This window comes from Acinonyx jubatus, chromosome D4 (assembly GCF_027475565.1).
Source record: "Acinonyx jubatus isolate Ajub_Pintada_27869175 chromosome D4, VMU_Ajub_asm_v1.0, whole genome shotgun sequence".
NCBI classification, from domain to species: domain Eukaryota; kingdom Metazoa; phylum Chordata; class Mammalia; order Carnivora; family Felidae; genus Acinonyx; species Acinonyx jubatus.
In genome coordinates, this window is record NC_069391.1 from 76,667,318 (window position 1) to 76,682,545 (window position 15,228).

The following is a 15,228-nucleotide window of genomic DNA, read 5'->3' on the forward strand; positions in this document are numbered from 1 at the left end:
CCTGAGTCACTGCTCTTAAATAAAATGTGTATGGGAGGTAGTCGAGTTTAATCGATACGAGTGGGTGCTTTGCAGCCAGGCTGACTGAGTCAGAATCCTGGTTCCAAAATAGCTAAATGGCTGTTTGGCTGTGAAATACTCGGTCTCAGCTTTCTTATTTGTAAAATGGGCCTACTCATATTGTTGTGTGCACTGAGGTAATTCATATAAAAGTGGTAAGAACACTATAGGTGTGAAATGCAATTGGGAGCTAATATTATCTATTATTTCCCAAAGATTTTTATGATATGAACACGAGATTCTCGGTTTTGGAAGGCGACGTTGTTAGGAAAGGTAGGACCTAAACTGTACGAGGCGTGATCCGTAACTGTCAGGACTAGCCTGCCTGAATCTTTCTAGTTCTTTCCCACTGTAATGCATAGAATGAAACCTATATTTAATCAAGAGAGAATTTCAGAGGTCACTGGCACTTGCTTCCTTGAGGCATTTAAAAAACTCGTGGGGGAATATCCACTTACCATTGGTAGGTTTTATTGCATATGTATCATGCAGGACGTGATTTTATTTTATTTTTTTTGAGTTCAAATACCCAGAAGACATTTTAAAATGTCCACGGTTTGCAAAATGCTATAACATTCTTAGAAGATGAACAGCTCTAGCTTTTCACATATTTATAATTTAGGAACATGTAGAATTCATCATTTCATGTCAAAATTAGCTTAAAACCAAGTATCATTGTGATCAAATTACTGTTGGAATCAGATGTGTTCTCATATAGAGAACACTCTCAGAAAAGATAAGCCTGATAGTTTATACAGCTGACCATAGGAACACTTGAAAGTGACGATAAAAATAAAATGAAATAAACCCCATCTAGTCATCAGTTAGGCTCATTGTGCCCCCTCCCCTATTCGGTAATAAGAAGCAATTTTCAGCCTTTGGAGTAAAAGAGCAAATAGATAATTAGTTACTTTGTGGCTCTTCAAAATCAGAAATTTCCACATTCATTAACTTTCCTTTTAACAACTCATGACTATGTAACCACACTATGAGCAATTCAAAATACCATAAGGATTAGAGCTGTTGACATATTCTTAAAGGGATCTAGAACACATAAAGAAATTTGGGGTGCAGACTTTCCATTTCCAGGGCTATTTAACGATAGGGGTAGCAAGAAGAAATGTGAAATCTTTGTTTATGGAATGGATGTTAAGTTTTAGACTGAGAATCCAGACTTTCTTTCCAACATTATGAGTTACTTAAACTCATAGCAGGCACTCTGCTAGCTGCCAAAATGCTCAAGACAGTACGGTTCTCTGCTTACAGCCACCTTGTGAAGACAGATGTGAGTAACGTTACCACACACTCGAAAGCAGACTGAAAACCTGCGGTGGGTGCCATGCAGGAATGATCTAGAAGTGGTAGGTAATAGGACGTTCTGACTTCTTCTGTCAGGCCAGGGAAGGCCTCCCCGAGAAAGGGCCATTTAAGCTGAGCTCTGAAGTAAAAGCAAGAGCCAAACAGATGTTGGGGTCCATGATACGCCGCAGGGCCAGGCATAAAGATGGCGTCGTGCTTAGCGCACTGGAAGAATTGAGCAGTATGGGTGAGCAGGTCTGAGGGAAAAGCTGGAGAGATGGACGTGACTAGAATCCGCAAGTCTATGTTAAGACGCTTCGGAAGGGTTTCGGGCAAGCAAGAAAGATGATAAGAATCACACGATCAAAGAGTCACTTTGGTTCCAGGGTGGAAAATGGTGTCTTTTCCGTATTTTCACAGGTAAAGATTATCCCAGTGTCCACATAGCTAAAGTCCCTTGGGAAATCATCCAAGCTCTCTCAACCAAGTGGTTCACACAGACGGAGACTACAATTTGGAACACTTCTTATACATGACGGTCTCCCTGAAATAGCTATTGAATGCAGGGAGGTTTTGAAAGCTTTCTATAATCACCTGCAGTTGAACTGATGCTATGCAGAGCTCCTGAAACTTCCAGATGTGATTCTATAATGACTGCCAACCTTTACTCTGCATAAGAATCACTGGGGTGCTTCCTAAAAATGCAGATTCCTGGGATCTACCCCTAGGGACTCTATTTCAGTAAGTCTGGGTGGAGCTGAGACTCCACGTTTGAAACAAACATCTCCTGGGATACTGATGGACTCGGGCCATGGAATGGACATTAAAAGACACTATCATAGGGGCTTCTGGGGGGCTCAGTCAGTTAAGCATCTGACTCTTGGTTTTGGCTCGGGTCATGATCTCACAGTTTCGTGAGTTCGAGCCCCATGTGGGGCTCTGCTGGCAGCACGGGACCTGCTTGGGATTCTCTCTCTCCCTCCCTCTTTGCCCCTCCCCCACTTGCACTGTCTGTCTCTCTCAAAATAAATACACTTAAAAAAAAAAAACTACTACAGAGGTTCAAATCATATAAATTTACAACTAATTTTCAAAATTGAAAAGTAAATTCTGTATCAAACTTGGAACAGTCCTGGGAGCCAAATGGAAAGTCAGCTCCTTTTCAGGAGGCAGAGACAGAATCATCATTCCCAGAGAAGGGAGGTTCCATTTGCTTAGCTCTATTAGTTTGCTGGGGGGACCGGCAATGGGATTCCCTGAGTTCCCTATGACACACAAATACAACATAGAGAAGATTAGCCTAGTGATAAAACAAAAACAAAAACAAAAACAAAAACAAAAGCTATGGGTTAGAAAGCCCAACTGTTGGGTTTGAATCGCGGACCTGCTATTTACAGCTGTGTGATCTTGGGCAAGTCAGTTAACTTCTCAGCTTCCTTATCCATCAGACAGTCCCTACCTCAGAGGATTGTTGTCAGGGTTACCTGGGTCAATCCAAACTGTCTATAGCGGTGCCTGGCACATGGTGGCCATATACGTGTTAGGTGTTATGCTTCCGTTTCCACATAATGTTTCCTTCAAAGAGAGGAATAGTCAAGGCTATGCTCGATCAGGGGGCAAGAACCCAACATAACCCTTAACTGAGCACCGAAAGTGGAGTCACGTGTTAATGTATGGGGAAATCAGCCATTTACTTTTGTTGAAATGAAAAAGCAACATCATATGGATGATCATTTTTTTGGAGCAATTAAAGTAACTTGCTGATCTAATAAACTGTGATGTATAAAGTAGAAGCCTATAGAATTTTTTTTTTAATTTAATTAATTTTTTAAATTTACATCCAAGTTAGCACATAGTGCAACAATGATTTCAGGAGTAGATTCCTTAATGCCCCTTACCCATTTAGCCCATCCCCCCTCCCACAATCCCTCCAGTAACCCTCTGTAGCATCCTATATAATTCTTAAAACTTTTTTTTTTTCCTTTAGTGAAGGGGAGATATGAGAAATTAGATGCATAAGAGGATGACCCTTCTGTAGTTGCTCATTTGCACTGGTAATATTTAGCTGTGTGTTCGGCTTTGGAAAGTGAATATGGACTCTTGCTTCCTTCCTGCTCCAAACTGGGGTTTAAGAAACGTCTGGCTCGGGTCCTAGTTCTTCCGTCTTTTATGGGATTTGGATCTTACCCTGCTGCTCATCTGTATAATGGGCCGGGATGGTGAGGATAACTTTTTCTTAAGGGCAATGGGGCTGCTTTAGCAAAGAGCACCCTAACCTGCGTGCTCTCAGAAGAGGCTGTTTTAGAAGCCTCCAGTCAGCTGTGGAAATAGAAGTTCTGACAGACAGGGGCATCCATCGCTCCGGAGGCGGGAAGGGCCAGGAGGCCATGTGGACACAGCAGCAGCGCTTGTCAGAGCCCAGAAGGGCCTGGTGGAGGAAGCAGCAGGCAGTCACTTACTTGCTCATTAATATTATGTACCGCAGCTGGGGGACCCCCATTTCAAAGGGAGTTTAGAGCAGCCTCCGCAGCAGTTAATGGCTCAACAACTTTTTAAACAGCTGGGGAGGTGATCCAGAAGCATTTGGAGATGGAGGGGGTAGTCGATTTCAAATCATCATGAAATGTCTTCATGTTTAAATAATCCCCATAGCAGGAGTAGACAGAGGGTCTAGAAAAAGGCATTTTCCCCCTCCTCTTTCTCTTATGACCAAGCGTTTCCTAGAAGATAAGGAAGCTTTAGCTTATACCTACAGGGGTTGACCAGAAGAAAAAGCGGCTGTTGGAGAAGGGCTAATAATCCTATGCTTCTTTCTAGGGAGTGGTTTTATGAGAAAATCCACAATTTTATAACTAGTACATTCGATATGGAAAATGGAACATGCAGAGGGTAAAACTAGTGATTTTGTTCATACGGGCTTCCCGGCCATTGCAATGCCCTCCAACCTGAAGCAGGAAGCCAACGATGGTTTCACCAAAGTGGAAGAAACTTCAAAATCACTGATAAACACAGGGCACATCAAGTGAGGCTAACTATATCCATTTCACTTGCTCACTCGCTTTTCTATATTTTTTATTTTGCTATTTCCTTATTTCTTTATGTTTAGCTAGACCTAGACATGTGGATTAGAATTGGAATATCGGATTTGAAATATTCATCAGGTCATAAGCCTTCCCTGCCCCTCCTCACCCCATCCTTGGCATCCATGTGGAGCTGGCCAACTAAAGTGGCAGTGGACATTGATTCATCTGCGGTCGAAATCTGGAATTGGACCGAGAGCCAGCAGCTTACTTTCTAAATGTAGCAGAAACTTCCAGTAAGTGAAGAAGCTGAGAGCTAGCTGTATTTCACTACGCGGACCAGGGAAGCAGACTCAGCTGGTATTCAGGGAGGGGAGAGAAGAAGGAAAGCTTTCCGATTCCTCGTTCCAGGGCCACCCTGAATGGTGGCCGAGTTTTCATCCTTAGGTTCCACGAGATCTCTCTCCGTTATTTTATTTTTTTCTTTTTGCTTAAGCTAGTGTGAGTTGGTTCCTATTACTTGTTATCACAGACTTCTAAGGAATGCACCAACTTCCAACTTGACGTGTGGGCAGTTGCATCAAGACATCTCTTTTCATTTATGGACCGTTAGTCTAATGGAGAACCTCTGGGATGTCTGGGTCTTAGACATGTGGCGCACGCCAGCAAACTCTGGATGGCTAAAATGGACCAAAATAATCTGATCCTTCACAGGAATTCTGCAGGGGAACCGCTCAGGAACACCACCATGTGTCATCACCACTTTCTCCCTTGCATCTGGCACAGAGCACATGCTCCTAATAAACATATGCTGAGGTGGAAAACTACCCCAGAAGAAAGCTGTATTTCTTGAGTATGGATTCAGAATTTAAAATCTTGAGCGATGTGCTGAATTGCTTTCTATAGTTTTGTCTATGCTTGGGTTATTTTAAAGCATAAATACCATTGTGAGGAAGCCGGAGAAGCCTAAGTAGGCCTTCTGGGGTGCCCGGTTTCACCCGGGGAAGTGGTTATGTGGGTATGTTACCTTTGTGATCGTTCACTGCGCTATCTACTTATCATTTAAGAGCTTTTCAGCATGTGTTATACTTTAAAAAGCATGGGAATTTTTTTTTAAATTTTTTTTCTTAATGTTTTTATTTATTTTTGAGACAGAGAGAGACAGAGAATGAACGGGGGAGTGGCAGAGAGAGAGGGAGACACAGAATCGGAAGCAGGCTCCAAGCTCTGAGCCATCAGCACAGAGCCTGATGCGGGGCTCGAACTCACAGACCGTGAGATCGTGACCTGAGCCGAAGTTGGACGCTCAACCGACTGAGCCACCCAGGCGCCCCCATGAGAATTTTTTTAACGTCCATTTATTTCTGAGAGAGAGAGGAAGAAAGAGCATGCATGGAGCAAGTGCACAAGCAGGGGAGGGGCAGAGACAGGGAGGGAGAGAGAATCCCAAGCAGGCTCCGCACTCTCCGTGCAGAGCCCAACATGGGGCTCAATCCCACGAACCATGAGATCATGACCTGAGCTGAAATCAAGAGTTGGATGCTTAATCGAGTGAGCCACGCAGGCACCCCAGAAAGCACAGGAATTTTCAAGTGTGAAACAAAGCCCTAGCCAAATGGAAAGAGGAATGAGGAGGCTCATCATTTGGGTAGGGGCTCCCAAGTACTTGCTGGACAGACTGCTCTTTAAGATTAAAGTGACCCCAAATCCCTAAAGCCACCTATTAAGAATTCTAGTATAACACCTAGTGTCTTCCAAGAAGAAAGCAGACTTTAGATAGCAACATCCCATTATTAGTCAGGACACAGTCTGTTTTGACCTCATTGAGAAAACAACGAAGGTCAGTGTAAATGACGCTGTGCGGTTCTCATCCATCTCTCAGTCAGGATTTGCTCCATAGACTCTATCTGTGAATCAACATGTTGTTTTTTTTTTTTTTTTCTTTCTAAATCTAAATCAGAAGCACACCATTAATGTGAGAGTGACCAGGAACGACTCCTTTCAGGTAAAATTTCAATTTGTTAACATGTGAAATAGAGCTGTCTAAGCCTTCCATCTTGTAAGGTTTTATTTACTATCTTGGTTCTGTTACAGCAGAAAGAGAGGCTTCCCTCTCTATGTTGACAGTACAGTTTTGCTGCTGTTATGCTAGAAAGGGCCTCAGGATTTAAGACGTTAGTGTATCTGTTGGCTTGTACCTCTCCCAGCTCAACCCCTCACAGTTCTCTCTGGGAAGGCTAGAGCCTTCCAGATCTGAGAAAATGAACCTCAAAGAAACAGATTTGTCACCACATGGTGCAAACATTGTTCTTGTTCAGGACAATCTCTTTCCACAGTTTACCTGAGCTCTCTCCTGTGTTTTCATTAACATGGTGCAAACTTAGACGACTACCTTATGGATTGAAGGGTTGTGGTGGAACACCTTCCCTGGCAGCAAAGGCTTAAAAAGAGTGGAAGAGAGAAAGCCACAGGGGCAGGTAAGAACTTTTTGGCCATCCAGGAATAGGAGGAAAGAGAGGAGTGAGAGACATTCTGAGCTTTAGCATAATAACTAGACTCCTCCATATTCTAGAAGAATTAGAAGTTCCGTTGGCACAGAGCTGTATGTTTAAAAACACCCAGAAGGGTGGCGTGGCCCATCTACAGGGCATGACAAGGCATGAGCAATTGAACACTGTTTGAGAAGTGCATTGAAGGCATGGTCGTCGCTGAAGTTGTGGTAAAATAAAATGGCACTCCCTCCAGTCCCTGCATATGGCGAGATGAGTGAGCTTGGGGGTCCGACTTGCCCTACGAGCTCTCCACGCCTTTCCATTGGATATGTGTTGTTACGGAGTTTGCTACTTGTAAACTTCTCAGTACAGCCTGGGGCAAGAACATACCTTCAGGAGGGCTGCGTGTCTTTACAAGAGTGCTAGGAAAAGTAAATATACTGCCTAATATCTCATGACTCTGATTATCCAGGAGACTCAACAGTAGGGGCTGAAGACTTTACGAAACAAGCCTCCAGCTATGGCCTGACCCAGAAGCTGCACTTAGGGTAGGGCTGGGAGGTGAGCAAGTCGTCCGGATCAAAGCCCTGCCTTTGGCCATGAGTGTGCTGCCACAACCTGTCCTGAACTAACTTCACTCCTTTGTTTCCTTCACCCTCTGTCCTCTGGTCTGAGCAACAAAAATGGCAGATTTAGTGACTTGTCATAAAGGAAGCCCAGAGGCCAGAGAATGGAATTGTCACCAGTCTGCAGCTGAAATAGTCACTGCACCCTGGCAGTGGTCATGCTGGTCTCAGCTGAGCGGAGAAAGAGAACCACAGGAACAGGAACTCCCCCAGCACGCTCCTCTCCCAGGAAGTAAACACCTCAGACTGAGCCACCACAGCACCCAACGCACAAGGTGATGGAGCCCCGGCTGAAGGCCTGACAGGAATGCTGAGCTCCGGCCGGGGGCTTCGAAAACACTGCTCTTTGCAGCTTTGGGGCCAGAATATCATCCTAAGCTAGATCACTGTAGCTTCAAGACTTTGAAGCTTTAAGACCTGGTGAGAGCAGTCTATTTCTTTATTAGCTGTAACGGTAGAATTACTAAAAAGTCCTTAAAATGAGTCCGTTGCACTGAGTATTAGAGGATGAATGAAGATGTCAGGAGCAAGCTTTGTTTTTCTCTCTCGGAGTCAAAGAACATTCTACAGAAGGGACCTTAATGACCAGCCAATCCAACCTACTCATTTCCTAGACAGGGAAAGTGAAACTCAGAGAACAGATGGGAGCTTAAAAATATATACGTTGTGGGTTTTTTTTTTTTTTTTCATTTTTTATTTTTATGAGCTTCGCGAAAGTGACCAGTGTCCTCTTGTTTCCTGGCTTTTCAAATCCAGGATGCAGACAGATCTAACCATCACTCATAGTTCAAACATACCTTGTACTTTCTTACCTCTTATCATTTCCCCATCACTTAGAATGCCAAATCCCATCTCCTCAGCCCTCCAACTTGCATTTTTAAAAAATGTTTATTTATTTATTTTGAGAGACACACAGAGAGAGGAAGCATGAGCAGGGGAGGGGCAGAGAGAGGGAGAATGAGAGCATCCCAAGTAGGCTCTGTGCTGTCGGCCCAGAGCCCAGTGTGGGGCTCCATCCCCCAAACTGTGAGATCATGACCTGAGCCGAAATCAAGAGCTGGGTGCTTAACCAACTGAGCCACCCAGGCGCCCCCAGCTTCCATTTTTTTGCGTTTTCATCCATTCGTGATTAACTCAAAAATACCACTTCCAATAAAAATTTCCCTGCCGAAACAGAATTTCTTCCGTCCACAGCTACAACAATAGCACTTACGTACCGTACCTATTATGGACGTGCAGCTTGCTTGCACGTAATACCACTCGGTCCTCACAATAACCACATGACCTTGACACTATCCTTAGTCACATTTTACAAATGAGGAAACTGAGGCACAGAGAAGTTAAGCCACTTTTGCAGGGTCACTCAGCTAGGAAATGGCTCTGATGGTTTATTATAAATATGCTACATACCATCACGATGCTGATAAGGAAAGGAAAATAAGTTCTCCAAAAGGGTTTTTTTTTTTTTTTAAATATAAATAACTAAATCAACAAAATGATTACTATATTGGGATTGAAATCGTCTAGTGAGTGGATACAGAATTCCTGAATTCTCATACCGTCCCTAGGTCCAAATTTGGTCAAAAGGATAAGGCACGGCTACTTGAACTTTCATTTCAGGAAGTGAGCACGGCTGAAGTGTGGTGGAGACTGTTCCTTCAGGATGAAGCCCAGTGACTGTATCCGAGCCCTGCCTCTCTCACCTGATGTCCGTTACATTCCTTCAGGGGCAAACCGGTCGGCACTATAAAAAGTCTTTGCACATCACCCAGAAGGCAGATGTACCCCAACTACCGCAGACTTGAATACCACAGTCGGGTATGCGCACATTTTTCTACAGATGGGTTTCATGATGTTTGCCAGGCTCCCCAAGGGGTCTATAAATAACAAATATTAAGAACGGTTGGCACTGTTACAGAGGCACTGTAGAGGCCGAAGAAGGCAGAAGGAGCATTTCTGCAAAGATGAGAATTTGTGGTAGGATAGACAAATAAAATGATTTCTCTTAGCGGGCACGATGAGAGGGCGTGCCTATACGTCGATAGCACAGGGTCCTCACGGGGTTAAAGCAGTCAGGAACCTGAGACACTTACCCATCCCTCCTGCCACCCCCAGCCCTTGACAGCTGAGGAATCTGAGACTTAGACAAACAGAATGACTCAGCCAAAGCCACAGAGTTCAGGACTGGGATAAACTAGAATCCAGCACTCATTCTGTTTCATGGTCCCTCCACCTTAGCTGGTGGTCCCTCCTTAGTTTCATGGTCCCTCCACGGAGCATCCTATTAAAATGCTGACTTACAAGGAGGGGCCACACAAACCCCTATACCTACACATGACCTGTGGAAGCAATGCTTTGTCATCTGGCTCCAGTGAACTTTATACAAGAAATAATCCCCTCCTAACTCTTTCTCTGCTCCCCAGTGTTAAAACACTTTATAAGAATAGGACTGAACTGTGTACTTCTCCCCTGAAAGATGGCGAGTGGAAAGGGGAGGTGACCCACAGTCAGTGTTTTATTTTTACTTTTTGTTGCCATTAAATATCTTTCATGCTTCAACTTCTGTCTCCTTTCTATAGCAAATACCTCCGACTGCCACCCTTAGAACACCAGGAGGTAGAAGATAGTGTCAGCGTGAGAATTTATGCACTGTAATACCTTAAACCTCAAAACATCGGTACAAAAGCAACAAATGATAACCCTCATTATCCTCACATCAAGGCCTTAATTTTAAGACGGCAAATATGGGGAGGTCTTTGGGACATCCGAAATGCAGGAAACATCCCCTTCCATTAAGTGGCCAGATGTATTTATGGTATATTCTGCAGAGCGATTATAGAAACAGATGCATATATTTCTATAACCATCTTTTCTGCCCAGGAGATCTGCAAGCATGTGGAAGGTTTGCCTTAGACCCAAAGAAAACTGAGGTGCAGAGACCAGGTGATTTGTCCTTGCTCACATAAAAAGTAGAAAGTTCTACCAAAGATAACTATCACTCTTCACTGTAAAATGAGGTGTTCATTTGAATAAAAATGTCACCATAACGAAACAGCATATTTGATTCATAGAGGTTTTTTTTTTTAAAGGAGCCTCTGTATGTGTGAAGTCATATCTGATAATATCTCAGAGAGAGTCTTCCCCCTTTTTTAAAACGAAAGAACTTTAAGAGCAAAGTGGGAGGGTTTTAATGTTTATAAATATAGACTAGGATTCCTATCATCTTTAACCAAGAATATGCCTCATTTCCTAGTTGCTTACCGGCTAAAAAAGTCCAGTTCTTAAGAAATCAAAGATACTTTATGATCTAAAATAATGCTGAGTATCAATCATGAGAATATACTTCCTCTTATGAGGATTCTACTCTGGTAAACATCTCTTCTTAAAGATCACTATTGTTAATTAAGCTGAACCGAGAAATTGATGGCATTTTGCCCCTGGGATTCTTCACCATTTTGAAGGGACCCCAGGGCATATCTTGTGTGAAAAGATTAGAACTGAAGGAAAATGTACAAGTAATCAGTCTAGCGTTCCACTCTGGGAAGGACTCTGACTTACAAGACACCTGAGAGGAAACCAAGCGGTATCTATTTGACTATGACCAATGTCAGGGAGCTCACAACCTCACCATGGTGTACCCCTCTGGTCAGCAATTTTAATCATTAAAAAAAATTTTTTTTAATGTTTATTTATTTTTGAGAGAGAGATAGAGCGTGAGAGGGGGAGGGGCAGAGAGACAGGGAGATGCAGAATCCGAAGCTGGCTCCAGGCTCTGAACTGTCAGCACAGAGCCCGACGTGGGGCTCGAACTCACAAACCGCAAGATCACGATCTGAGCCAAAGTTGGCCGCTTAACCGACTGAGCCACCCAGGCGCCCCCTCTTATCATTTTATAGTTCTCTTATTTTGAATAAATATCTACTTGCTCTTAACTTTGGCCCGCATCTGACTTCTGAAGTGACACAGTCTCCTCCTTCATCACGTGTCAATTTTGAAGGCTTGATTCCCTGCTTCATGCTTTTGTTCTTCAGATAAAACGCTCTAGGTTTCTTTGCTTGTCTTCCTATGCCTGGGGTCCAGATCCATCAATATCCTTTCCTAAGAAAGTCATTCTCCTCTCAATCTATTATAATTTACTAGTCTCCCTTTTAAAATGGCCACCTCAACATTTATGCACCTTTGGTAACTTCCAGAAATTGTTGCTGCTGATAAATGCCTTTGCTTTATAACTAGCCCTTTTTGGCCACGGTGCTTTGAGTGGCCACAGCTCTACGATCTGAGGACCTACCTTTGCCAAGGTCTCGTCATCCAGGTGATTCTTCTGAATCACATGTTGAAGTGCAAAATAAATTTTTTCCTGAAGCTTCTGGACCTTCCTTGGTTCTATCAGCCAAGCTCGGTCTGACAAAGGAAAAGAATTAGGTAAGAAGGGAGGGGATGTAACCTTTTACCTACATATATAAGTGCTTAGTTTCCGTTTACACAACCGCACATATTTTATAAGAAATACCCTGATGACAGTAATGCCAGATACATTGACACAGGAAATGAGGATGGAAGTAGTTAGAACCCAATGGTTCCAATAAACACCAGTATTTTTTTTTTTATTGCCTGTGACCATTTACACCTCTCACTCTTTTTGGGGGACATATCCTTAGATTCTTTCAAAGTAGAAGTCAGTGACTTACGAAGAAAATGAATTATAGAAGTAAGAAAATCTGCACAGGACTGTTTTTTGTATTCAGGATTCCCCTTCCCTTTTTAAACTATGCTATAATTCATAGAATCTGCATGTATCATTTTCAAAAATTTAATCCCCCAAATTTAACTAAGCTGTTTTTCTACATGGAATTTTAAAATGGTGGATAAGATAATCCCTCCTTTCCTTCCTCCCATCCTACCTTCTTTTCTTTTTTCCTTCCAACATCCCTCTCTTCATTCCCTCCCACCCCCTCCCTCCTCCCTTCCTTTCTTCCAAGAAGCTTTATATGCCATGGTGACAAAATTCAGCCCAACATCAATGCCTCAGGTTGGCGCTTCAATGAAGAGACATCTAGAGTCTCCAAATGATGAACAAATACTCATGGAAAAGAACTTGGAAATGATCCATCTGAACACAGTTCAGGTCAGGCAAGAAACTCAATTCTGTAATCCTAGACAGGGTAAGGACAAGTCTAGCCAACAGTTAAGCAAACCCTTATGTAAGTGAGCATAAAAGCCTTCAGTGACAATTGTCAATCAGAATAAATTAAGTTTCCTTCCCTCTCCCTTCCCTAAACTATCTGGAGCTGAACAGAGCGTGGCTATTAGGGTAAGAACTGGGGGAAGGGTGGGGTCTGGCATGAGATAGAGCAGGGCATCTATCTGTCTTTCCTCTCTTTTTGAATGTGACACTAGGCCAGGGTGGCAGACGAGGTATTTGAGAGTTTCAGAAGGCTCTGAGTGTGGGTCTGCTACAAGGACTGGAAGATTTTCCACTAGGTAGAGTAAGAAATGTCCTGTTTCCAAACCCAGCAGAATTTGATGGCTATACTATGTTCTGTTTGGAAAAAGGCTTATAATTCAACTGAGTTCTGACCTATAAACAGCAGGCTTGCCTTACATCTCGGGCAATTATCTTCATGGATTATTTAGGCTTGATATACCATGTCGTAAGTATTTGCTGCTAGGAATTTACTGGCTTATTACAAACGTACCTAACAAGGACAGTGAACTTTGGCAACACGTTCTTTGAGCAAGCAGGAACCCGAATGAAGCCTCCTCCCTCATCTTAGAACCACAGGCTTAGAATGAATCTAATGCTGAACTATATTCCATAAAAACAGTCAAATGCAATAAGAAAGTGGTAGCAAGGAAAATTATTTGGCATGTGGTTGCTATCAGATATAAATCTTTCTTGTCACTTCTCCCATTTATCTTTGTGCTTCGAGGCCTGGGAAACTTGGTCAGGTTCAAAAAAAAAAAAAAAAAAAAAAGGAAAAAAAGTAAAACCAAAAGAGGCCTAGAGGAACAGCTTGATTGTAGACAGAGCCACAAAAGAAACTGTTAGTGATAACATGCCAAGTGATAATTTCCATTTTTGATAATGTGGTTAAATAAAAAACAGAAGCACATTAAAAAAAAAAAACCTTCAAGACTTAAAAATAAATAGATAAAGCCTCACTGATAGGAAGGGTAGAGGCTGGGGTTATTGGTAGATATCACTAGAATGACACGTCAATGTACCGTCGCCGGTGAGATTAATTTCTTCCAGCCCCACTGAAAACCATGTTAAGGTATCAGAAGGAATCTCGTCTCTAAGGTGGATTTTATAGAAAGAATGAGGCTCTTGGCCATAAAAATTATTAGGAATGGGTTCCAACAGAGAACTGTAAATGGCACTGCCGTCTCCTCACCGAATTCTAACCGAGCAGACAGCTGAGAGACTGAGTTCTCCTTCTGGCTGAAGGAGCCACGTATTCATTAGCAATCTATACATTTTCGAGCTGCCGTGTACTTTTAAGCAGCATTTCAATTGCTACAATTCTGTGTGGCCTATAACCGTCACTCCTTACCTTCTCTGAAAATTTTGGTACTTTATTGCATTTTAGAGCTAGGTAGAAATGATCTTCATTAAAATGAAGTCAAACCCTATTTATAGGCGAGGAAACTGCGGGTCTGGGAGGTCGCGCATTTAGGGTCTCACAGATGAATGATGACAGATCCCCGTTCTGGAATGTCCACTGGCACATCAGAGACTCTTCCTTTTCCAGTCTTTAGAGGGAGTCATTTTCCCCTCTGTTGTCCGTACCTCCTTTTAAAGCCCCTAATATCACTAATTTAGGTGGAGAAGCCAACACAAGAGGTATTTAAAGAGGAGAAGGTGTACGTTTTATTTACTTTTGTTCTCATGCTGGATCTCTCATTTCAATACATTTCTACTAAGTCTCACTTTTCTTCCTGGGCATTTTTTTTTTTTTTTTGCGATGTCTTTTATTCTCAAAATCAAAATAGGACTTAGCTGTAACTCAGGCCGCCGTGTGTCCTCATTTATCTGTTAAGAAATGCTTTCGCTTGTCTGAATCTGGAGTGACCCTTAGCACACATCCTACTCTTGCTTGTGGGGCAAAATCGGTCGTTTTAATTAATTTAAGGCTACTTTCCTTTGAGTGGTCCATAAATATCACAAGCTTGTCAAAGTAAACACAGTTCTTTTAAATTTCTGCTGACTACCTAGGTTTAGTGGGGATAATCCACGTTAAAGATAGGACTTTTTTTTTTTTTTAAGACAGAGCCTCAGACCTCCTTACCTGGAGATATCAGAACAGCAGATGAGAACAAAGCAATCTCCTCCTCAGTCAGCTGCAAGGAACACAAATTCTTTGCAAAGTCAAATGCTTCATTCACTAGGTCATCAGAACCTGTAAGAGAAGGCGGATTAAGTGAGAACACTTGAATGGAATGGGGCAATAGTAAGAAAGTCCCATAGTCGAAAAGTTACTCAAGGACTTGCACACGAGGCAACAATATTTCCAAGTTCCTAATAATTATAGAATGAGGAAATTGGGAAACGTCTTGATCAAGTACGGAGTGTTGACGTCACCAATGAGGGGCTGACAGAAATGGTGTATGCTGATTGCCATATTCCCCTGGGAAGATATAAACTAAATCTAATCTTGTAATGTTGAGATGAGCTCCAACTAGAAAAAATTTAATACGTTATTTCGGGATCCTTTGGTATAGAGACAGCAT

The 15,228-nt window shown here is 42.6% G+C and overlaps 1 protein-coding gene and 1 long non-coding RNA gene across 3 annotated transcripts in view; one reads left to right on the top strand and one right to left on the bottom strand.

Annotated features, from left to right (window-relative positions):
• The window catches only part of LOC128312235 (uncharacterized), a 40,788-nt gene extending 34,476 nt beyond the window's left edge, over positions 1–6,312 (top strand). For both annotated transcript variants that reach the window (XR_008291257.1, XR_008291258.1), the window contains exons 4-6: positions 277–333; positions 1,327–1,421; positions 1,780–6,312. This is a non-coding gene — a long non-coding RNA (uncharacterized LOC128312235). The remainder of the gene's footprint in view (positions 1–276; positions 334–1,326; positions 1,422–1,779) is intronic.
• RORB (RAR related orphan receptor B) overlaps positions 1–15,228 on the bottom strand; it is a 195,934-nt gene that overhangs the window by 6,102 nt on the left and 174,604 nt on the right. The window contains exons 8-9 of the mRNA XM_027041032.2: positions 14,787–14,897; positions 11,786–11,898 (exon numbers count right to left, since the gene is read on the bottom strand). Coding sequence (XP_026896833.1) covers positions 11,786–11,898; positions 14,787–14,897 — 224 coding nt within the window. The remainder of the gene's footprint in view (positions 1–11,785; positions 11,899–14,786; positions 14,898–15,228) is intronic.